Raw genomic sequence first — 25535 nt, forward strand, 5'->3', positions numbered from 1 at the left:
CCATCTCCCCTTTTGTCAATTTTAGTGACAAAACTATTAATACATATGGAATACAAAAAAGATAAACTTTAGTGGCTCCTATCCATAGTCTAATCTTCAACGTTCCTTGAAATCTTCGTCCTTCCAAGTACTCCAATGATCCCAAAGGTTGTAAGTTTAGCATCACCGTTGTTGAAGATCCGTAGCTATAACAATGAGAGAAATCGAGATTCTCGATCATCATTATACAATGACATAGTATTATTATGTAACATCAAAGTCCAATTGCATCACGGCTTTAACAATAATACTAGGGTGATATGTATCACTCCCCCTTAGTCAATACTACATCTCACATGGAAACCGCTCCCCCTTACGCAATGATCCGAAAACCATATGTATATGTAGTAGAACTACACATTAATTCTCCCCCTTTTTGTCAATAAAATTGGCAAAGGTACAAGAACGGAATCCTAATGAAATTTACGAGAAGAGACGTCTCATAGACTAAAAGAAAAAAAAAATACATACCAACTTAATTTAGATGCAATCATAAAGCCGAAGCTAAATGCATTCATCAAGGAGTTTTAAGATACAAGATAACCCCTATAAAATTCCACAGCCGCACACCCCGCAAGATATTACCTTTAAGCACAAGTTCAAAAGAACTCTCCCCCATTTGATGTCATTCCCGAGAGAACAACAAGAGCGACCTTAATTTCGAAAGAAAAGAAGGATTTTTAATTGGACACTAAAAACCATAGGAAAATGATTTTCTATATCCAAAACCCAATCAAATTAATCACGAGAAAACCCATGATTAATTTAATTGGAATACGCAACTAAATCAAACCACAAAAGTGATCAATTTAATTGATTGTGCTCAACATAAGTAAACTTACGGAGCTACGACTAAGGTAATCATACGGAGATGACTAACTTAATCGTTCACATAGTCAACATAAGGAAAATCTTACGGAATATACGACTACATCAACCAATAGAACATGGTTAGTATAGCCGTTCATATACTCAACACAAGAACTTGTGGAATATATGAAAACTCAACTAGACTAATTACAAGAGAACCCATAATTAATCTAATTGGAATAAAAACAACCAAACTAATCACGAAGGTAATCAATTTAATTGTCAAAAGTTTTGCTCGACAAAAGAAGACTTTCGGAGTAACCAACCAAGATGATTAATTTAGTTCATAATGCTCAACAGATAGTATCTTATGGAACAACCAACAAAGCCAATAAGAAAAATTGACTTAGTTGTAACGTGCTCAACATAAGACACACAATGGAGCCTTCACGGTAGTACAAAAAGAATGGATCAATGAAGATCAATACCGTGGAATACATACAAAGATCTATTCTATCTTTCCATCACTATATGCATAATGACATAATAGACTTTATCCTTGTCACACAAAAGATTTTATCCTATTTTCCATCAAATAAATGACTGCATAGGCATAACTTTTGTATTTGTCAAAAGTCCATTCGTCCTTTCATCAATACGAATACCAATTCATGAACGACTTTACTTTTGAGAACATATGGATCTTCAAGTTCACAGACGCAAACAATACATATCCCATAAAAAATATAGCAATACCACAAAATCATAAAGATTAATACCGCAATAACATCATCCTCCAAATATTTTTAGAATTTAAAACCAATAAACCTAAAAAATAAACATAAGAAGATGAAAACAAAATAGCTATGTGTAGTCACAACCTTCGCTATTCAAAACGCTAGTTATTCTTCCAAATAATTCAAAAAGAAGACATATTAAACAACAAACTAGAACCAAGATCAACGAAAAACTAAATCCTGTCTGCAACCAGGATTGAACAAGAATGAGTTCCCAGTTGCCTTCCTTAGTTCGCCTTTTAGGTAGTCAAGGTTCCTCGTTGCAATACTGAGTTGTTCTCGAACGACCTTAAAGTTCCAAGAAGATTTCCTACCAGTTGTGAAGAAATCTGAACTGGTAGTTTGTCTTCGTTTTCATGATCAAGAGCATGAAAGCACGAGATATCAATAGGACAAAGCTCAACATCATCAACCTTGTTGCTTCCCTCCATTGTGCACCAAAAAGACTTTTAAAAATCTTTTTGACTTGGAACACATTATATATAAGGAATTCCATCAAACCCTAGGAAACATGTCGTTCGTGAGGGTTGGTGCGTGTGAACTGGAGAACGGGCCTAAGATAGCCAAAGAAGCCCAAAAGTAAAAAGAAATAGATGTTGAGGAGCAAACGAATAAAGTAACATCGAATGCAGTACAATCCTGACAGCTTTCTCAAGATGAAAATCCTGAGAATCATGAGCATCCCTTTTTAACTAAACATAATTAAAAGAGATGCAATGAACATGTCAGGGTGTAATAAGATGAGCATCTTGCTCATCATTATTTACTTCTTCTTTTTCTTTCATCGGTATTTATCAAGCTACCTGTATAGTTGAAGAAGCATTATCAAGAGAAGATTTAGAAGTACCTGTGTTGACTGCATTCCATGTTTTCTTGATATTCCGTCTTAGTTTGTTTATACAGATCTTCAGATCAGACACCCTATTGTTGACGTGTAGAAAATCTGAGTTGGAAGACTTGAATTCACAGTCCTTTTTGAGAAGATTAGAGGAACTTAACTCGTTTTTCTTTCTCCTGTTCCTTTTCTCTTCCAGACTGATTTACAGCACCTGTCACACTTTTGCGTTTTTTTTTCCACCGTTGTAGGCATCCTTCGGTTTGAAAACATAATTAGGAAAAGCCTTATCACAGTATACCCCTTGAGGCCGAGAAAGGTTGATTCCAATCTGTGATATAGGTTTAACAACTTCTTTAGACATCCAAGTAAGAATGTTGTGAAGTTTTTCATTCCTTATCCGAAGACGACACCTTCGCTCAGAGTGTCCTTTGTTTCCGCAGTAATAGCAGTTGAAGGACTTACGTTCAGTAGTTCTCTTTTGAGCAGGTTTAAAGAAGTAGAATCCTTGTTTTTGCAAGCTGACACAGGTTCTTCACATGGAGAATTATTAACAGCTTTAACAAACTTAATCTTACCACTGTTAGGAGCGTCTATTCCTTTATATCCCAGACCAGTTTATCATGATGTTCTTTACAGCTCCCAGCATAGAAGACAGTTTTGTAGAGCTAGAACGAACCTATTTAGATTCTCTTCCAGTGATTTTACCTTTTTAAGAGCAGCAGTGAGTTTGGTTTCAAAGGATTTCTCTTTGGTAAGAAGACTGCGTTCTTTGTCATTGAAACATTTCTGTTGAGATTCACATCTTGCTTCAGTTTCGGCAAGTCTCTCTTTTAACATACAGAGGTTACGAAGAAGATTATCACATTCATATTTTTTTTATCGAACCTCTTCTTCATGATCTTTAATGGTAGATTGTAAAAATTTGTATCCACCATCATAACCTATGAAGAGTTTTCTCAACTTTCTGTTTTCTTGACAGAGAGGACCCATGTATTTTCTCAAGCAAGCTGTTTTCCTTGTTTCTTTCAATTCACGATTAAACAACTTGATGTATTAAGAAACTTCCTCATCAAGACTCTGTCCTTCTTCTGAATCACTATCATCCGAGAGATCATCCAACTGTTCATCAAGAGATTTTTTCCAGTTGAATGCAGATTCGGCTGAAGGAGACGTGAAAGAGTTTTCCTCAGTGGTTTCAGATCTTTGAAACTTATCTGAGCAACCCTGTACTGATGTTGCGTTGTCAGAGATAGTACTCTTGTCCATAGAGTCAAATCGCTACAAACACAGACTTGTAAGGTCTTAACCGTGTTTGCCTGCTCTGATACCAATTGAAAAAGCGAGGGTCTAACAACACCACCCAATATTTCGCTTAGCAATCCGTATGGACTAACTCCGAAATACTTTGCTAGAGAATCAACTAGACAGTCAGACTCAATCTAGATAAAAGTATCTCAAGGAGTTAATATCTCTATCTTGATTTGATTTTTACTCAAGCTAAAAAAAATAGCGAGTCATTATCAAATACAAGGAATAACTTGGACGGTACCAAAGACCAATGTCCAAGTATTAATTAATGAAATCAAAAACCACAAGGTCGGACTAATCGATTAAACTTTAACGCACAACCTGTATTATTTCGATTATAAAAATAAACAGTATAATGTGGAAAATGAAATAACACAAACACCAGAAATTTTGTTAACGAGGAAACCGCAAATGCAGAAAACCCCATGGACCTAGTCCAGATTGAATACACATTGTATTAAGCCGCTACAGACACTAGCCTACTCCAAGCTAACTTCGGACTGGACTATAGTTGAACCCCAATCAGTCTCCCACTAATTCAAGGTACTGTTGTACTCCTACGCGTCTGATCCCAGCAGGATACTGCGCACTTGATTCCCTTAGTTGATGTCACCCACAACCAAGAGTTGCTGCAACCCAAAATCGCAGACTTGATAATAAACAAATATGTCTCACACAGAAAAGTCTATCAAAGGATAAATTTGTCTCCCACAGAAAAACCCTAGGTTTTTGTTCCGTCTTAAGATATGAAATCAAGGTGAACAGGAACCAATTGATAATCCGGTCTTATATTCCCGAAGAACAGCCTAGATTAATCAATCATCTCTCAACGATCTTTCTTGAATACACAAGCAGATGTTGAGGAATCACAAACAGTGAGACGAAGATATTTGTGACTTCTTTTATCTTGCCTATCGGAGAACTCTCACGATCTCAAGACAATCAATAGATTGTACTCGTACGATAGAAGATGCAAGATCATATCACACAACTACGATAAAAGTAGTATCGGTCTGGCTTCACAATCCCAATGAAGTCTTTAAGTCATTAACCTGGTTTTAGAGAAGAAAACCAAAGGTTAGAGGAGAATCGACTCTAGCGAGCGCACTAGTATCACACAGACGTGTGGGGATTAGTTTTGCCCAATGCTAGATGACTCTTATATATAGTCTTCAAATCAGGGTTTTGCCTAAGTTACAAAGCAATCAATATTCACCGTTAGATGAAAACCTGATTTAGATTCAAGCTAATATTTCTCAACCGTTAGATCGAAAACTTAGCTTGTCACACACACTTGAGATATACGTTTACTGGGTTTGTGAAAACCGTGCCCAAACGTGTACGTGTATGTTGGTTCAACATAGTAACCCAAAAGGTCAACCATATGAGCATTTCATATTAACCTTGTTCTTCTTCACCATAACTAGCTCAATTGACTCAAATGAACTAGTTAGAGAGTTGTTCAATTGCTAAGAGATCTTATGTAACTACATAAGACACAATTGAAACAAAAATGATTCGATTCGATTGAATCGACTCATGAACTTTAGTCACGGTTTGCATACTACATTCCTTAGTAATTTAAGTTATTGGTTATATTGACCTAAACTCTCATTCCAACCATTGAAACATTCTTAGATGACGTTATACAGTTGTTACACTATTTCTCGTCAAAGCGATTTTCAAAGTGATTGAAACAATATGACTTTCGTCACTAGGTGAAGATAAACCCGATCAAAGGGAAACACTTTACCAACACATGATTTCGAGATATAGATAGGCGAGATATACTCGGCTCGAAATATCAAATGTGTATGATCCAGTCTATATAGCATACGATTTTTGTCTCATAAGAAGTAGGAGATAGAAGAGATAGACTTTTGAGTGATAGATAAGTTCAAGTCTCCACATACCTTTTTGTTGATGAAGTTCCACGGTTCCTTGAGTAGATCTTCGTCGTTGTATGATGAATCACCATGAAGTCCTTGAGCTCAACTACACTTTTCTATCCTAGTCCGAGACTTAACTATGTAGGCTAGAAATCAAGGCTCATAGTTTTGATCACTAACATTGACAAACATGCTTGACATAGCAACGCATGTGAGGTCGACCGAGCTATGATCTAACAATCTCCCCCTTTGTCAATTTTAGTGACAAAACTATTAATACATATGGAATACAAAAAATATAAACTTTAGTGGCTCCTATCCATAGTCTAATCTTCAACGTTCCCTGAAATCTTCGTCCTTCCAAGTACTCCAATGATCCCAAAGGTTGTAAGTTTAGCATCACCGTTGTTGAAGATCCATAGCTATAACAATGAGAGAAATCGAGATTCTCGATCATCATTATACAGTGACATAGTATTATTATGTAACATAAAAGTCCAATTGCATCACAACTTAGTCAATACTCCATCTCACATGGAAACCACTTCCCCTTACGCAATGATCCGAAAACCATATGTATATGTAGTAGAACTACACATTAATTATCCCCCTTTTTGTCAATAAAATTGGCAAAGGTACAAGAATGGATCCTAATGAAATTTCTGAGAAGAGACGTTTCATAGACTAAAAGAAAAAAAAATACATACCAACTTAATTTAGATGCAATCATAAAGCCGAAGCTAAATGCATTCATCAAGGAGTTTTAAGATACAAGATAACCCCTATAAAATTCCACAGCCGCACACCCCGCAAGATATTACCTTTAAGCACAAGTTCAGAAGAACTCTCCCCCATTTGATGTCATTCCCGAGAGAACAACAAGAGCGACCTTCATTTCGAAAGAAAAGAAGGATTTTTAATTGGACACCAAAAACCATAGGAAAATGATTTTCTATATCCAAAACTCAAATCAAATTAATCACAAGAAAACCCATGATTAATTTAATTGGAATACGCAACTAAATCAAACCACAAAAGTGATAAATTTAATTGATTGTGCTCAACATAAGTAAACTTACGGAGCTACGACTAAGGTAATCATACGGAGATGACTAACTTAATCGTTCACATAGTCAACATAAGGAAAATCTTACGGAATATACGACTACATCAACCAATAGAACATGGTTAGTATAGCCGTTCATATACTCAACACAAGAACTTGTGGAATATATGAAAACTCAACTAGACTAATTACAAGAGAACCCATAATTAATCTAATTGGAATAAAAACAACCAAACTAATCACGAAGGTAATCAATTTAATTGTCAAAAGTTTTGCTCGACAAAAGAAGACTTTCGGAGTAACCAACCAAGATGATTAATTTAGTTCATAATGCTCAACAGATAGTATCTTATGGAACAACCAACAAAGCCACTAAGAAAAATCGACTTAGTTGTATCGTGCTCAACATAAGACACACAATGGAGCCTTCACGGTAGTACAAAAAGAATGGATCAATGAAGATCAATACCGTGGAATACATACAAAGATCTATTCTATCTTTCCATCACTATATGCATAATGACATAATAGACTTTATCCTTGTCACACAAAATATTTTATCCTATTTTCCATCAAATAAATGACTGCATAGGCATAACTTTTGTATTTGTCAAAAGTACATTCGTCCTTTCATCAATACGAATACCAATTCATGAACGACTTTACTTTTGAAAACATATGGATCTTCAAGTTTACAGACGAAAACAATACATATCCCATAAAAATATAGCAATATCACAAAATCATAAAGATTAATACTGCAATAACATCATCCTCCAAATATTTTTAGAATTTAAAACTAATAAACCTAAAAAATAAACATAAGAAGATGAAAACAAAATAGCTATGTGTAGTCACAATCTTCGCTATTCAAAACACTAGTTATTCTTCCAACTAATTCAAAAAGAAGACATACTAGACAACAAACTAGAACCAAGATCAAACGAAAAACTAAATCCTGTATGCAACCAGGCATTGAACAAGAATGAGTTCCCCAGTTGCCTTCCTTAGTTCGCCTTTTAGGTAGTCAAGGTTCCTCGTTGCAACACTGAGTTGTTCTCGAACGACCTTAAAGTCTCCAAGAAGATTTCCTACCAGTTGTGAAGAAATCTGAACTGGTAGTTTGTCTTCGTTTTCATGATCAAGAGCATGAAATTACGAGATATCAATAGGACAAAGCTCAACATCATCAATCTTGTTGCTTCCCTCTATTGTGCACCAAAAAGACTTTTAGAAAATCTTTTTGACTTGGAACACATTATATATAAGGAATTCCATCAAACCCTAGGAAACATGTCGTTCGTGAGGGTTGGTGCGTGAACTGGAGAATCGGGCCTAAGATAGCCAAAGAATCCCAAAACGTAAAAAGAAATAGATGTTGAGGATCAAATGAAATAAAGTAACATCGAATGCAGTACAATCCTGACAGCTTTCTCAAGATGAAAATCCTGAGAATCATGAGCATCCCTTTTTAACTAAACATAATTAAAAGAGATGCAATATGAACATGTCAGGGTGTAATAAGATGAGCATCTTGCTCATCATTATTTACTTCTTCTTTTTCTTTCATCGGTATTTATCAAGATACCTTGTATAGTTGAAGAAGCATTATCAAGAGAAGATTTAGAAGTACCTGTGTTGACTGCATTCCATGTTTTCTTGATATTCCGTCTTAGTTTGTTTATACAGATCTTCAGATCAGACACCCTATTGTTGACGGGTAGAAAATCTGAGTTGGAAGACTTGAATTCACAGTCCTTTTTGAGAAGGTTAGAGGAACTTAACTCGTTTTTCTTTCTCCTGTTCATTTTCTCCTTCCAGACTGATTTACAGCACCTGTCACACTTTTGCCGTTTTTCCTTCCACCGTTGTAGGCATCCTTCGGTTTGAAAACATAATTAGGAAAAGCCTTATCACAGTATACCCCTTGAGGCCGATCAAGGTTGATTCCAATCTGTGATATAGGTTTAACAACTTCTTTAGACATCCAAGTAAGAATGTTGTGAAGTTTTTCATTCCTTATCCGAAGACGACATTTTCGCTCAGAGTGTCCTTTGTTTCCGCAGTAATAGCAGTTGAAGGACTTACGTTTAGTAGTTCTCTTTTGAGAAGGTTTAAAATAAGTAGAATCCTTGTTTTTGCAAGCTGACACAGGTTCTTCACATGGAGAATTATTAACAGCTTTAACAAACTTAATCTTACCACTGTTAGGAGCGTCTATTCTTTTATATCCCAGACCAGTTTATCATGATGTTCTTTACAGTCTCCCAGCATAGAAGACAGTTTTGTAGAGCTAGAACAGAACCTATTTTGATTCTCTTCCAGTGATTTTACCTTATTTAGAGCAGCAGTGAGTTTGGTTTCAAAGGATTTCTCTTTGGTAAGAAGACTGCGTTCTTTGTCATTGAAACATTTCTGTTGAGATTCACATCTTGCTTCAGTTTCGGCAAGTCTCTCTTTTAACATACAGAGGTTACGAAGAAGATTATCACATTCAGATTTTTTTGATCGAACCTCTTCTTCATGATCTTTAATGGTAGATTGTAAAAATTTGTATCCACCATCATAACCTTTGAAGAGTTTTCTCAACTTTCTGTTTTCTTGACAGAGAGGACCCATGTATTTTCTCAAGCAAGAAGTTGTCCTTGTTTCTTTCAATTCACGATTAAACAACTTTATGTATTGAGAAACTTCCTCATCAAGACTCTGTCATTCTTCTGAATCACTATCATCCGAGAGATCATCCAACTGTTCATCAAGAGATTTTTTACAGTTGAATGTAGATTCGGCTGAAGGAGACGTGAAGGAGTTTTCCTCAGCGGTTTCAGATCTTTGAAACTTATCTGAGCAACCCTGTACTGATGTTGCGTTGTCAGAGATAGTACTCTTGTCCATAGAGTCAGATCGCTACAAACACAGACTTGTAAGGTCTTAACCGTGTTTGCCTGCTCTGATACCAATTGAAAAAGCGGGGGTCTAACAACACCACCCAATATTTCGCTTAGCAATCCGTATGGACTAAATCCGAAATACTTTGCTAGAGAATCAACTAGACAGTCAGACTCAATCTAGATAAAAGTATCTCAAGGAGTTAATATCTCTCTCTTGATTTGATTTTTACTCAATCTAAAAACAATAGCGAGTCTTTTTCAAATACAAGGAATAACTTGGACGGTACCAAAGACCAATGTCCAAGTGTTAATCAATGAAATCAAAAACCACAAGGTCGGATCTCTAATCGATTAAACTTTAACGCACAACCTGTATTATTTCGATTATAAAGATAAACAATATAATGCGGAAAATGAAATAACACAGACACCAGAAATTTTGTTAACGAGGAAACCGCAAATGCAGAAAACCCCAGGGACCTAGTCCAGATTGAATACACACAGTATTAAGCCGGTACAGACACTAGCCTACTCCAAGCTAACTTCAGACTGGACTATAGTTGAACCCCAATCAGTCTCCCACTAATTCAAGGTACAATTGTACTCCTACGCCTTTGATCCCAACAGGATACTGCGCACTTGATTCCCTTAGTTGATGTCACCCACAACCAAGAGTTGCTGCAACCCAAAATCGCAGACTTGATAATAAAAAAATCTGTCTCACACAGAAAATTCTATCAAAGGATAAATTTGTCTCCCACAGAAAAATCCTAGGTTTTTGTTCCGTCTTAAGATATGAAATCAAGGTGAACAGGAACCAATTGATAATCCGGTCTTATATTCCCGAAGAACATCCTAGATTAATCAATCATCTCTCAACGATCTTTCTTGAATACACAAGCATATGTTGAGGAATCACAAACAGTGAGACGAAGATGTTTGTGACTTCTTTTATCTTGCCTATCGGAGAACTCTCACGATCTCAAGACAATCAATAGATTGTACTCGTACGATAGAAGATGCAAGATCAGATCACACAACTACGATAAAAGTAATATCGGTCTGGCTTCACAATCCCAATGAAGTCTTTAAGTCGTTATCCTGGTTTTAGAGAAGAAAACCAAAGGTTAGAGGAGAATCGACTCTAGCGAGCGCACTAGTATCACACAGACGTGTGGGAATTAGTTTTTCCCAATGCTAGATGTTTCTTATATATAGTCTTCAAATCAGGGTTTTGCCTTAGTTACAAAGAAATCAATATTCACCGTTAGATGAAAACCTGATTTAGATTCAAGCTAATATTTCTCAACCGTTAGATCGAAAACTTAGCTTGTCACACACACTTGAGATATACGTTTACTGGGTTTGTGAAAACCGTGCCCAAACGTGTACGTGTATGTTGGTTCAACATAGTAACCCAAAAGGTCAACCATATGAGAATTTCATATTAACCTTGTTCTTCTTCACCATAACTAGCTCAATTGACTCAAATGAACTAGTTAGAGAGTTGTTCAATTGCTATGAGATCTTATGTAACTACATAAGACACAATTGAAACAAAGATGATTCGATTCGATTGAATCGGCTCATGAACTTTAGCCACGGTTTGCATACTGCATTCGTTAGTAATTTAAATTTCATGTTCAGAGCACATCTTTAGATCATAACCCACTCAAGTACGTAAGCAAGTTCGTGAACTTAAGGCAACCAATAGAGTTTTCCAAACTCAGCAGAAAATCTCGGCAAGGAGACTTCCGCCAGTTTGCGGACTAGGTTCGCGGACTGAGTTCGCAGACTTGTACTACACGAACGAATTTGGAATCCCAGCAGAGATTCTCGGAACAAAAACTTCCGTCAGTTCGCGGACTGAGTTCACAAACTGAGTTCGCGGACTGAGTTCACAAACTGAGTTCGCGGACTTGGCAAAGCCAATTCCTCCGATTTCTCTCAATCAACAAAGTTCGCAAACTTCGAATTAAGGAATAAGACTTATGCACATATGTGTTGCCACACAATGCTTATATCCATCATTGGTTATATTGACCTAAACTCTCATTCCAACCATTGAAACATTCTTAGAGGACGTTATATAGTTGTTACACTATTTCTCGTCAAAGGGATTTTCAAAGTGATTGAAACAATATGACTTTCGTCACTAGGTGAAGATAAACCCGATCAAAGCGAAACGCTTTACCAACACATGATTTCGAGATATAGATAGGCGAGATATACTCGGATCGAAATATCAAATGTGTAGGATCCAGTCTATATAGCATACGACTTTTGTCTCATAAGAAGTAGGAGATAGAAGAGATAGACTTTTGAGTGATAGATAAGTTCAAGTCTCCTCATACCTTTTTGTTGATGAAGTTCCACGGTTCCTTGAGTAGATCTTCGTCGTTGTATGATGAATCACCATGAAGTCCTTGAGCTCAACTACACTTTTCTATCCTAGTCCGAGACTTAGCTATGTAGACTAGAAATCAAGACTCGTAGTTTTGATCACTAACATTGACAAACATGCTTGATATAGCAACGCATGCGAGGTCGACCGAGCTATGCTATAACACAACTTTACTGGTATTTTTGTTTATAATGGTAATGGGTGTTGATAATGAGATTGTATTCATGAAATTTCTGAAGGTATCTATCCTTAGGATGGGTAGGATACGAATTAATCTCTTGATTTAGGTCGTAAATAGGGACAGAACTGGAGAGGAAAGATGGGTTTGAACATACTAAATCTCCATTATAACAATTTCCAGGGGGTTCTAATTGATGATTGATTTTGAAATGTTTGTAACATATTCCTGGATCAATTTTGGTGATAAATATAGAATTGGTGCCTGAAATCATACTGAGAGTGGGATTGTAATTTATAGAGATGTTGATGCAATTGGTAGAGGAATTTGGTATACTGTTTCTGGTGATTTCAGAAGGGGTTGAAAGAGTTGTATGGTGAGTAATCTTTGTGATGTTTGTGTCGCCTGAGTTATGTGTGATTTATGAGATACCAGGGATTTATGTGATTGTTAGATTGCCTGTGATTTTGATGAGCTTAATGTGATTCATGAAGAAAGAATTGAAGAAACAGGAAGCAGACTTATAGTTCCGGCTTAAGTTACGATAGAATTCAGGTGGAAAATAGCCGTTAGGAAACTAAAAAACAGGAGAAACGGCTAGAAAACGGCTAGAAAAGGCCGGAAAAAAGAAAGAAAAGATAGAGCTTAGGTGGGAGGAGAGAGAGAGACGTACATGATTCTGGGTACACACACGTTCCGGTCAGTGGTATATTTGCTCTTCCTATTTGCATTTTCACTAAAGGATGGCAAGTAAGAGCAATTGCAGTGGACGAGCAAACCTATAATTATGCTCCAGGGACGAGACGCAACGGGACGGAGTAAAGACTAAAATCTGGACCAAAACCAAATTCCAGACCATATTTGGTCTGGGACCAAGACCAAAGCTATATATAGTGGAGCGGATGTATAATCACCGTTTGTCATCGGGCGTGTATATAATCTACGCCTGTTGTGAAACGTACGTAAAGTCACCGCCCCATAAAGAGGCGTGTATATAAGTTACGCCCGGTTCAGGCGTTGCTGAAATGTTCGCCCGTTGGAACGTTGCTAAAGTTTACGCCCCACGTCAGGCGTTCATAAAATTAACGCCCCATTCAGACGAAGATTATACAAACGCCCCAGCCCGGCGTTGATATTGTTAACGCCCCACGCCAGGCGTATATGTAGTTAACGCCCCAGCCCGACGTTGATATTGTTAACGCCCCACGCCAGGCGTATATATAGTTAACGCCCCAGACATGCGTTGATATAGTTAACGCCCCATGCCAGGCGTTTATATAGTTAACGCCCCATCCCGGCGTTGATATAGTTAACGCCCCACTCCAGGCGTATATATAGTTAACGCCCCAGCCCGGCGTTGATATTGTTAACGCCCCACGCCAGGCGTTTATATAGTTAACGCCTGTTGTTGAGCGGACTTAATAGCTCCGCCCCAAGCTTGAGTTTAAAAAAAAAATTAAAATACTTAGACAAAATTGATTTTGAAATTTTTTTATACCGTTGGTAATTCGAACGTTGAAGAAAATGGAACGTTGGATAATTTGGAACGTTGGAAAGTTTGGAAGACATTTTGGAACGTTGAAAATTTCGGAAGAAACACCTATATATACACATGAGATCCTGTGACATTTTCCCATGACTAATACTTCAAACTATCTATCACACCAATAAGAAGAAATATTATTTCTGCTTTCAAATCATTTGGAAAATTTTCACGGATTCGCTTACAATGGCACCAAGAGTAGCACGAGGTCCAAATTTTACGACAATCGAAGATGTAACAATGTGTAAAATTCATTTATCTATATCTCAAGATTCTAGTGTTGGAGCTGATCAATCAGAGGCGACGTTGTGGACTCGTATCAAGGATGATATTGAACTTCATTTACCTAATAATCCAGAGCGGTCTTGGAGTTCTTGGCAAAAACGATATCAGGGAATAAGTAAAGATGTGGCGTTATTTTCGGCAAAAGAGGCAGAAGTTGAAGGTGAATATCATACTGGATGGGGTCCTGAAAAGAAGGTAAGCATTCTTGATTTTTCGAACAATTGTTTTCCAATATTTAATAAGCGCCCATGTACTTAAGTGTTTTTAAATACATTAACAGCTTGAAGAAGTTAACAAGAGGTTCAAGGAATGCAACGATGGGAAAAAATTTAAGCACGAAGAGTGCTACCCAATTGTGTTAGAAAATATAAAATATAATCGGTGATCGACTTTTGTATTCGATACGACGCATGATTTGGACACTTATGAGAATAACGAGGAAGATGATGAAGGACTGCAAACAACAACTCAAGGAGAGACCGGTAACGACACAGATGGGGGAGACATAGAGAACACATATCTTCGTAAGATGGGGAAAAAAGCAGCAAAAAATTGAAGAAAACAGGGAGAGAGAAATCCAGTCACCAAGAGGAATTGATGGGAATAATTAGTAAAGAACAACAAAATTTCAATACTCATTACCAAGCACAATCAAGATTCAAGATGGAACAAAGAGCAGCAGAGTTTGCAGCAAAACAAGCTGAACATGCGGCAAAAATAGCCAAGCAAGCTGAAGACGACGAATTTCGCATCATTATGATGGATCTTCAAAAAATGGATCCTGTACAACAAGAGTACTTCCAACTTCGCAGGGCGGAGATAGTTCGGAATAGAAGAAACCAATCTTAACACAAAGGCGGAATAGTTCAAACCTTAATTATTTCTCCTATTTAGTGATTAGTAGTATTATTAGTATTATTATGTTTTAAATTTCTTATTATCTGAACAATTAGCATTATTATTATGTAATTTTTGGATTTTAAATTTACTTCCGTTGATTTGAATTAAATTTCTACTTTTTTGAAACATACGACCTTAATTAAAACTTGAGGATGTTTACATACAAAGAGATAATAGAACGTACAGCAAAATCATTTGGGAAAACTTGAGGATGATTACCAAATTTAACATAGAAAGGAAATGACAAACGACAATTTTTAATTCCCATATTCTGCCCATATTATTCGATCAAGTCATCACGCAAGCGAATATGTGCATCTTTGTTACGCATTGCACGTCGGCGTTGCTGAGCTCTAATTTGGGAAAACTCGTCACTATTCCCTTAATATATTAACCGGTGCTGCGTTGCTACGTTGTTCATAAACATGTGGCCAGTCACCGGGTAGACGCTCATCCTCGACTATCATATTATGTAAGATAATACAAGTTTTCATGATATAGGCAAGCACATCTGGATTCCACATTCTTGCAGGTTGTTTGATGATTCCAAATTGTTGTTGAAGTACACCAAATCCCCGTTCAACATTTTCTTGCACCCTCTTGCATCGATGAAAATATTTCCTTTTTCCTACCAACCGGATGTTTAATGGCCATAATAATAGTAGGAATCTCTGGGTATATTCCATCACCTAGATAATACGGCATATCATATGAATGTCCGTTCACCTCATAGCTCACCGGCGGTGCTTTTCCTGTTACAAGACTTCGAAAAACATATGAACGGTTCATAACATTAATATCGTTGTTAGAGCCGGGCATACCAAAAAAAGCATGCCAAAACCATAGGTCATACGACACCACTGCCTCCAACACGATACTTTCGCTCCCTTTATACGCGGTGTAAGCCCCAGATTCTGCCGACGGACATTTATCCCATTTCCAATGCATGCAATCTAGACTACCCAGCATCCCAGGAAATCCCCGGTCTTTGTTTTGCTTGAGCAACAGTTCAATATCACCAGCCGTTGGTTCACGCAAATATTCTTTCCCATACACATTCACAATCGTCTTACAGAACCTACGAGTAGCTTCCAGCACAGTTGTTTCTCCTATGCGTAAGTACTCGTCTATTGCATCTGCCGCACATCCGTAAGCTAACATTCGTACTGCTGCTGTTACTTTTTGATGAGGGTTTAATCCTAAAACTCCACAAGCATCGGGCTTTTGAACAAAATATCTGTTTGCATTGGTAACACCTTCCACTATCCGGTTAAACAATTGTCGACGCATTCTAAATCTTCTGCGAAAAACATTGGGTGGTTGGTTTGGGTACGGAGAGAAATAGTCGTTCCATAGAAGTTCAGCCCCTGACTCACGATCTCTTGGTATTCTGATACGAGTTTGAGGCCATTTTGAATTTGTAACAAGGACTCCCAAACTAACGGCCATGTTATTTTGCATAATTGCTATTGCATCATCATCCGAGGAATAAAAACTACTATTAGAAGAAGAAGATGAAGAAGAAACAGAAGAGCAATAATGAGCGGTTTTCTCATAGTGTTCCATTACTATATGAAGCAGAAGAGATGTATTGTTATTCATATATTGAGTGATCAGGTCTTTAATTTATAACCCATTTTCAAGAGCATTAAAAAAACCAAAAATAGATATTTTTTTGGGTTCACGCAAATGTGTTTTCCAAAAAAGATAAAGTGTTTGTCAGTGACCTGATATGACTATACTATATATGATATGACTATACTATATAAGATAAGAAAAGATAACTCCAAAGACAGGTCATCTAAATAGTCATAACAAATTAACCCTTCATATTATCATTATCCGAAGTCGACGATCTTGGTGCCATAAAAGGCATGTGCGGCATACGGAAAAGAGATAGTTGTTGCTGCAAATCAACGTTCGCATTATTTAGCCTTTGTATTTCTGCTTCTTTCGACATAATAACGTCCATCCTCTCCTTCGTTTGTTTTAATGTAAATTCGCGAAATTGTTGATTACAATCAGCATTTTCTTGAAATAATGTGTAAGCTTCATGCTGTCAAGAAAAAATAAAATACATAAGTACAAATATACCAACAAAAATCGAACGTACAATAAAAAGTCGAAAGTACACTTACGTGGGATAATAGATGTGGAGGAGGGATATGTACATGTTCAGCAGGTTGTTCAATTGGTTCCGTATACAAGTCACCGACATACCCAATATGTATGGGCTTCCCAAATAGGATGAGTCACATAATCTTTATAGTTGGTTACCATTCTCCAGTATTGTAAATATATATCATAATCTTTAACAACTTGCACTATCTCTGTTGCATCGACCAAACCTTCTTTTTTTAGGCGTTCGGCTTGAATATTGCCAATATCCCCTATAACTGTGTGTAGTCTTATAGGAACAGCGAAAGTACAATGGTTTTGCCGCCAACACCTTTCACCAAGATACATGTTGTGCTGTGCAGTTAGAAAGGGAATAAGAATTTAGTAAGTATGTTATATAGAAAAAAAGTATGTTATATAGTAAGTATGTTATATAATAAAATTTAATTATTAACTCACAATGCCCATGTAAGAAAATATATATCTCGAGTCTGATAGCCGCGTAGCCGTGCATCCCATATCAGATGCAAGAACTTCTCTGTATGATTCCCATGGGCGCCATGTCACTTGTTCAGCAGTAAGCTTACTCAGTAAATCCCTACAACGGAAAATATCATTTGTATTCTTCGGTACATTCCATTTAGAAGATACGGGCCATTTTTGTTCTGTACTCGCCTCTGGGATTTCTGGTCGACATATGCCCAGGTATTCATACCCCCAAAACTACTCCATCAAAATAATTAGCCAATTTAATAACTTAGCAACAAAATAAACAATGAGAGGAAAAATAACTAGATTGAAAGAATACCTCTAATACTTGGAATGGACCACATAGTGCCTTCTGTCTCCTCCCAGATAAACGGAGTGCCGCATACAATTTCGAAAACGCAGCACCACCCCAGTCATACGTGGATACTACATCAAGATTTTCAAAAGCAGCTAACCATCCAGCATCAATATAAGTCTTTGCATTAGAAAAGAAAAAATGTCCCAAAACATACATGAAAAAGGCAATTGCTACTCTATGAGCAAGGGTGCTATCATTTTCAGCCGCAACCAACTTGTCTTCGAAGAAATATGACCTTAAATATTTAATTGTAATTGAATTTGAAACCCACGACGGTGCTTTTGGACAGAGCGTGACATCTTGGATATCCGGAAAGATATGCTCACGAACATGTTCAAATTGGTACTTCCCCGAATCATAAGGAACATCAGGCCCATCACCGATACTCAGTCCAGTCAACATGAGCCAATCTAGGGGGTGAATCCCATCTCACCAAATGGGAAGTGAAAAGTGTTTGTTGTATCCCAAAACCGCTCAGCAATATAATCAACCATTGAATGGTTGGTTTCGCTACATTGTATGTCCAGTAAATTTTGCCATCCCGCTTTTTCAATAATATATTTAGCTCTAGGACAGTGTTGTGAAATAGTTTGATAGTGATGAATTACCGATGCCAAAGATCCACGATGTTGATACTTCAATTTGTGCTCCCCTGTAAATGTGATGTCCGTAGTAGCGTGCGGTTTATCATCTTGCAGTATAGGAAACCTCCCTAACCGGGGAATATCAACCTCCTTAATTGTACCAGTAGGGATTAAGTTATAATCCTCTTCGGCTACAGATTTTTGTTTCTTGTTCGTCTTCATGCGACCATTGAACCGCGCTGTGAATTTGTTCAACATCTGTGCACACACAATATAGATGCAGTTACATTATTAAAAGACCAACCCTCATTAACGAATATTTTTATTAGTCCATCACCATTTATATTCCAAATACTATAAATCCTTAACACAAACCATATCAATTCCAAATTCTATAATTCCACAAACACAAATTAAATCGTCACCGATGCATTTCGAAAATCATTACAAGATTCCACAACCCAATTTAATCACTTCAAGATTCCATAAAAATCACTAAAAAATCAATTCCATACTCACGCAATTAGCTCTTCTACATATGTAACTCCCAAAATTTACATAACTAAACTTAATCACCCAAAATTCAATAAAAAACAATACAAATTCAATTATTGGTAACCATATTCACATACAACATGCAGAAAAGCAATAATTAATCCAATAATTTACATAACTACAATAATTTAAAATTAATCCAATAATTTTAAAATTAATCCAATAATTTACATAACTACAACTATTGATAACCATATTCACTAAAATTAATTACCAACAGACAATGCAGAAAAGCAATAAAAGGAAGCTCTCAATTGAAATAGGTTGATTGAAACAGATGAAGGGTGAGAACTATTTCCCACATAATCTACATAACCACAGATTTTTACAATACCCAAAAATTATAAATCTATTCCGCCCACAAATTAGATCTTCTATAACTATTTTCGGCAAAAATTTAACCAAATTTACATAAGCAGCAAATATGGTTTTTTTCACATACATATTAATCTCTAAAAAAACATAAAACACACATACCCAATTAAATTTAACCAATTTCATATTCATATTTGTTCGTTAAAACCCAATTTTATATAAACTAATTTTAACAAATAAAACCCTAAATAAATTATACAACGATAAAACAAAAGAGATTAAGAAAAAAAAACATACCTCTTTTGTAACCCGGGTTCATCAAGTATCTCGTTTTTTTCTTTTCTTTTACTGCTCGTTACTGTGATGTATGTGTTGGTTCAGAAGCTGTGTTTGTGGGCGGTAGAAACAAAGAGGAGGTAGAAAAGAAAAGAAGAAGACGGAGAAGATTAGGGTAAAGGGCAAGTGAACACGTGGGCTATACGTGGTGGTTAGAGATTGTCTGGGCTTTAATTCCACACGTGCTCGATACGTGTGTTAATACAAGTCCAACACTATACGTACGCCTGCCATGAGGCGTTGATTCCTTCATTCGCCTGAGTGAAACCAAGCGTTGATTATACGTACGCCTGAGAGAAGTGAGGCGTTGATTATACGTACGCCTGAGAGAAGAGAAGCGTTGATTATACGTACGCCTGAGTGAGGCGTTGATTATACGTACGCCTGAATGAGGCGTTGATTATACGTTCGCCTGAAACAGGCGTTGATTATACGTACGCCTCAAAACAGGCGTTGATTATACGTACGCTTCATTCAGGCGTTGATTATACGTTCGCCACACCAGGCGTAGATTATACGTACGCCCCTTCTCCGAGCGTGAACTATATGTACGCCCCACAACCAACGTATTCTTTACCAACGCCCCACAACCAGCGTTAACTATATCTCCGCCCGGCCCAAACGAAGATTATACAAACGCTCCACATGCAAGCGTGGATTATACATCCGCCCGACTAAATATACTCCACTGCCTTAACGTGACACTACAGACTAAACTCAAATTTGATCGTTTTTTTTGGTCTTTGATCTTTGGTTTTGATCGTACCACTGTGGACGCTCTAACAAGCAGTCCCCATAGAGATGCCTGTGCAACATTTTTTTTTGATGATCAGAAACATTATCTTTGTGTACGTTAAGATAATGTTTAGATATGGTGGTTGCATGTCATTCGTGTTTTTTTTTTTTTTTTTTTTTTTTTTTTTTTTTTTTTTTTTTTTTGCAGGAGATGCAAATGGTTGCGCAAAGCCTCGAACCTTATTTAGATGGTGTCGTTGACGTCAAGTCTGCGACCCCACTCTTGACCTTGAGGTAGCCAACCAAGTACTGGTCAAGGCTAGAGCATCTCCAATAGAAGGTGGAAGATTTATCTTTTAGTGACACATAGGATTTTAAACCTTCATTTTAACTAAATTCATCTCCAACAGTAGGTCCTACAAAATAAGAGGGATAAAAGACTAATTTTGAAGGTTTTGAAGAAAGTCTTATCTTGATCTCCGGAATGACCTCCATGTCATATTTTTTATTTTTAATAATTAATTAAAATACAATTAAACGGCTAAAATTTCATCGCATAAGATTTTCTAAGGGTCAAACCTCTATACTATTGGAGATGGTTTATCAGTCATGGGGTTTTATGTGCAAATCCTCCTAAACAAGGGTCTTAAAAAAATTCCAAGTATGATTTTTAACACCCGCTATTGGAGATGCTCTAAAAGTGAGGTCATTTAAGTTTACTGTGGGGCAGCTGTCAGGCTTAAAGCGGATACTGCGGCCACTTGTGGAACCACTGATTTTTATTTTCTGAAAATCAGTTTTTTCATCGGGGCTGATTCTGGTTTCACTGATCGGAATCCGTTAGGAACCCGATTTAACTCTATTAATCGACTCCGGTAAGCAAGCAGAATGAATCTGTTAACATCATCAATAGATTTGTACCTTCCAAATAAAAGAAAACGTAGAAAAAAGAAAAGATGACGATCCCGAAAATCTGAGTAATGTGAACTAAAGGGCTGAGCTTAATCCATTTCTGAAAGATAACAAATTTTCGGAAACATTAAAATTAAATATGGAAAATGGGTCATCTGTCCAAATATATTTAAAACATGGTTCAAAAGGACGAGTAAAAATTTGTATGGGTGAAATGGACACCAAAAAATAGCAAGGATGAAACTGGATTCATCCTGACTTAAACTTAAAAAATAGGAAGGATGAAACTGGATGCATCCTGATGTAGATTAAAAATAAGAAAAAGTATTTGAAAATGGGTAGGATGGAACTGTTTACATCCCGACTATTTTTAAATTTTTGTCCATTCAAACAATATCAAAATCTAAATGTCCTTTTGATGACATTTTAACCAATTTTATGAATTAAATAATACATTGCCACTGCTAATTCTTTTCGGAAATTGTTAACATACCGGTCAAATAAACTCCCATGAGACCCACCATTTTTACGAAGTAAAATCTGGTGTGTGCGCATGCAAATCAAAATGATTCTTACGTATCAGAGATCTGATTCATATATATAAATGACATAATATAATGTTTTTAATGTCGGTATTTATAATAATTACAAGATTTGGGAGTGATTGCAAAGTTTAAGTGCGTAAACAGTCTCACTTATAGTTATTTAATTGGGCACCTAATAGCTTGGCCAAGAACAGCATTCCCAGTTCCCTCTTTCCTTTTCTCTCCCAAAATCCTCATTTCTACATGAATCTGCAGCATCTGTGTTTATGCATTTTTTGTTGGTAAGTTGGGATCGAACCCGAGATTTCAACTGTATTATACGAGCAATATGATCAAGCTAGGCTGCTTAACCCTGAGCTTTCATGGGAAATGCAGCTACGATTTAAACTTAATTGGTTACTCTCACGATCAGGTAGAACTTGGGTCTATCCTATCTTACCAACAAGGAAAACGCATAAAACTCGGGAATTAGCGATGGTGTATACGCATCCCTTTCTCAAAGTTGTACTTATCTCGGTTAATCCAGGTTAAATTTTGGCATCATCCAAGCAAGTGTCAACTTTCCAGATTAAGTGGACACACAGGGCTTAACAAGCAACTTCGTCTGGTGCGATGGGTTAAAAGTAAGAAGCGATCATATTCTTGCTCTTTCATTTAGTCTTGAAAGACAGGCTTTCGACGAAAAAGAATGTTTGTAACTTTATACTAATGTTTAATTAGAATACAGCTATTTCGACACAAATCAATTAATAAATTATAATCTCTTGCGCAGAGAGATCCAATTTTTATTCGCTTGTTATCCTTCAAAAAAATAAAATTTTATTGCAGTTGTTACGAAATAATATTGGCGAAATCTGCCATGGAATATACGTACGTACGCACTTCAACATATACAAGCATGTATGTATTTATGCATCAGACCAGACAATATCCAACTGGCCCCAGTTGTCTTCCGAAACACCCAATGCTTTCCACACTGCCTTTGAAGCATCAACAATGTTATCGGAGAACGGTGGTTGATAATCATGTTCATCATCGCAACCCATAGTTGAGTCACACTCATCAACGACCATAGCAAGAACTGTGCGTCCATTACCTGTTATAGCTATGTTCTTCATACACCGCTGTCCACCGTCAAACCATCCTGTCGATAATGCTACCACCGGAGTATCGTCAGAGTGATAATTGTTATCACATCTGGACGGACCACCACCATCTCCATCTTTCTCAAAGCTATTGAGAGACAAGACGGCTTGACCAACAGGAGGTGAACATGTGTACGTTGGATAAGTTTCTCCTTGTTCACAACAGCCGGAATAGTTCTCTTTGTTACATCCACCTGGTGGTGGTGTTATACCATTGATTTCGCCACCAGGTATGCATGCTTGAGCTTCAACAATCTCTGAATAACTTGTAATATTTGTAATAAAGAGAGCTAGTAAAATCAAATTACACCAGTTCATCTTAATTTTGCTTTGCTAGTCTCTTCCTTCTCTCTTTATATATTTGTATGCTGAATTGCTTAGTAGTTTTCTTTTTGATGTGTGTGTGTGTGTGATGCGGGTATATATAGTGTATCGAGATGATCTACTGAAATTCTTTTCACAGAATTAAGTTATTATATACCCACTTTTTGTTTTTATTGCAAACCGTTTATTAAAAAAATATTCATAATGGAAAAATAGTTTGGAGAGTAGAGTTTGTCGACAGAGAATATAGTTTTGTGGGCATTAAGTACTTGTGGATGAAAAAAGTTCAAACAAATACTATTAAGTTGTAGCTCCAGATCATTTCGTGTTTTAGCTCTAACACCAAATATGGTTACGCGCTACATCTATATTCACACTTTTTGAGGAACTCAGTTGTAAGGGTGGGTCTTTTGATGTGAAGGTGGTGTGAAGTACCATAAGACTTGAGTCTCACACAAGATTCCGATGGTTTAATTTGGAGCTGGTCGTATGAGAACGGCCTATGTTCAGTGCAATGTTTTACATACATGCTCAGATCCATGATCACACATGGCCGGGATGCCAGAAATGTTTCCAGTGTGTAATTACTGCGTCGAGATATGAAAGATCGATCTATAGGAGAAACAAATATTTTTTTTGTTTTGAGCAAAGAAATTCATTATAAAGAAAGGCCCCAAGGCAAGTTACAACTCGACCCAAGGAAGAAACTAGACAACTTAGTTCTGACATACTTTATTCTGGCTCAGGACCTGACTTAAGTGGATCATTCCACCAAATATGATTTCTAATGCTAATTTTGCAAGCTTATAAAGCTGCATGGTTGCAAGACCTTCTTTGAAAAACAACACCACCCTGCCTAAGACTCTGAAGCAGATTCTGTCGCTCATACGTTCCAAACTTACATAACCGAACCATCCCACATAAGCAGTAAAGACTTCCCGGTTTTATTTTACGTAAACATAATACAACTAAGCATCTGACCAAGTGATAGCCAGGTTGCCCCACTTTGCACGAGGAACACCCAACGCTTTCCAAACTGCCGGGGAAGCATCAACGATATTATTACGGCATGGTGGTTGATAAGCATGCTCCTTGTCACAACCCATGGCCGAGTCACATTCATCAACCACCTTAGCCATCACACTCCGTCCATTACCTTTGATCGTTATTTTGCGTAGACATCGTTTCCGATTGTTAAACCATCCAGTTGATAACGCTACAACTGGTGTATTGTTAGGGTGATATCGATTATCACATGCTGATGGCCCACCACCATCTCCGCCTTCCTGAAAATCATATATTTACAACAATCAGCACCGAAATTTGTCTTGCATTGACCTGGTTTCCATTTGCATGTTTGAGCTTCGACTCCCGAAGAAATCAAAATCCGGAGAACTAGTACTAAAACTACATTAAGTGAGAAAAATGAATTCATATTCTCTCTTTTCCTTATTCTTCCTTATTATTTGATATGGCTAAAAGTTTGAAAGGTTATGGGGCTATTTATAGAGGCGGATGGTCTAGTTAATGGTTGAAATAATATTTGAATGCGGTTCATGGTTTAATGTGTTGGAAAACGATTAATAAAAAAATAATTTTTTAAAGTTTTAATAAAAAATTATAATTTATTGTTTTATTTTGTGAATGAAACTTTTTAGTCCCACATCGTGGAGTTTCCAATTTTTAGTAGTTTTAAGAAACTGTATAAACCTTTTAGTCGCACATCGGGGAGTTTTTCTTCTTAAGTTGTATTTGTCAATTATATAAAGAAATTCACTACTTTTGTAAAATCTATGGGAAAGGGGTTGCTCTATATTTTAGAGGGACCCCTAAGGGAAAATATTTTATAGCGTTTTTTAAGCATTCACGATTTTCCTTAACGGTTTTTTCGGAGTTGCCAAGCTCAAGTTGAGCATCTACTACATATGCTAGTAGTAGGTGTATTAGGGTGTTTTATCCTGGAGATATCCGTCCTGTGAGGGCTATAGCATCACTCTTGAGTGTAGCCGGGCGCTAATGTCTTAAGGACAACGTGTTGAACACGTGACTCACTCTATTTTCCAAAGTTTTGTCTTGTTGCTGTTGCGGAGATACGGGGAGCTTGTTCGTTTCGTCAAAGCAATCACTTCCATTATAAAGGAGCTAAGTATCAATAACTTTTGCTTATTTGA

At 36.9% G+C, this 25535-nt stretch overlaps 1 protein-coding gene and 1 pseudogene across 1 annotated transcript in view; both read right to left on the reverse strand.

The window, feature by feature from the left end:
• The window catches only part of LOC113294572, a 46872-nt gene extending 23514 nt beyond the window's left edge, over positions 1–23358 (reverse strand). The window contains exon 1 of the mRNA XM_026542964.1: positions 22810–23358. Within this exon, the coding sequence (XP_026398749.1) occupies positions 22810–23358 (549 nt within the window). The remainder of the gene's footprint in view (positions 1–22809) is intronic.
• Positions 23359–24093: 735 nt separating this feature from the next.
• Positions 24094–24800, reverse strand: LOC113292613 (annotated as a pseudogene).
• Positions 24801–25535: the final 735 nt, after the last annotated feature.

Source organism: Papaver somniferum, chromosome 7 (genome assembly GCF_003573695.1).
Source record: "Papaver somniferum cultivar HN1 chromosome 7, ASM357369v1, whole genome shotgun sequence".
NCBI classification, from domain to species: Eukaryota; Viridiplantae; Streptophyta; class Magnoliopsida; order Ranunculales; family Papaveraceae; genus Papaver; species Papaver somniferum.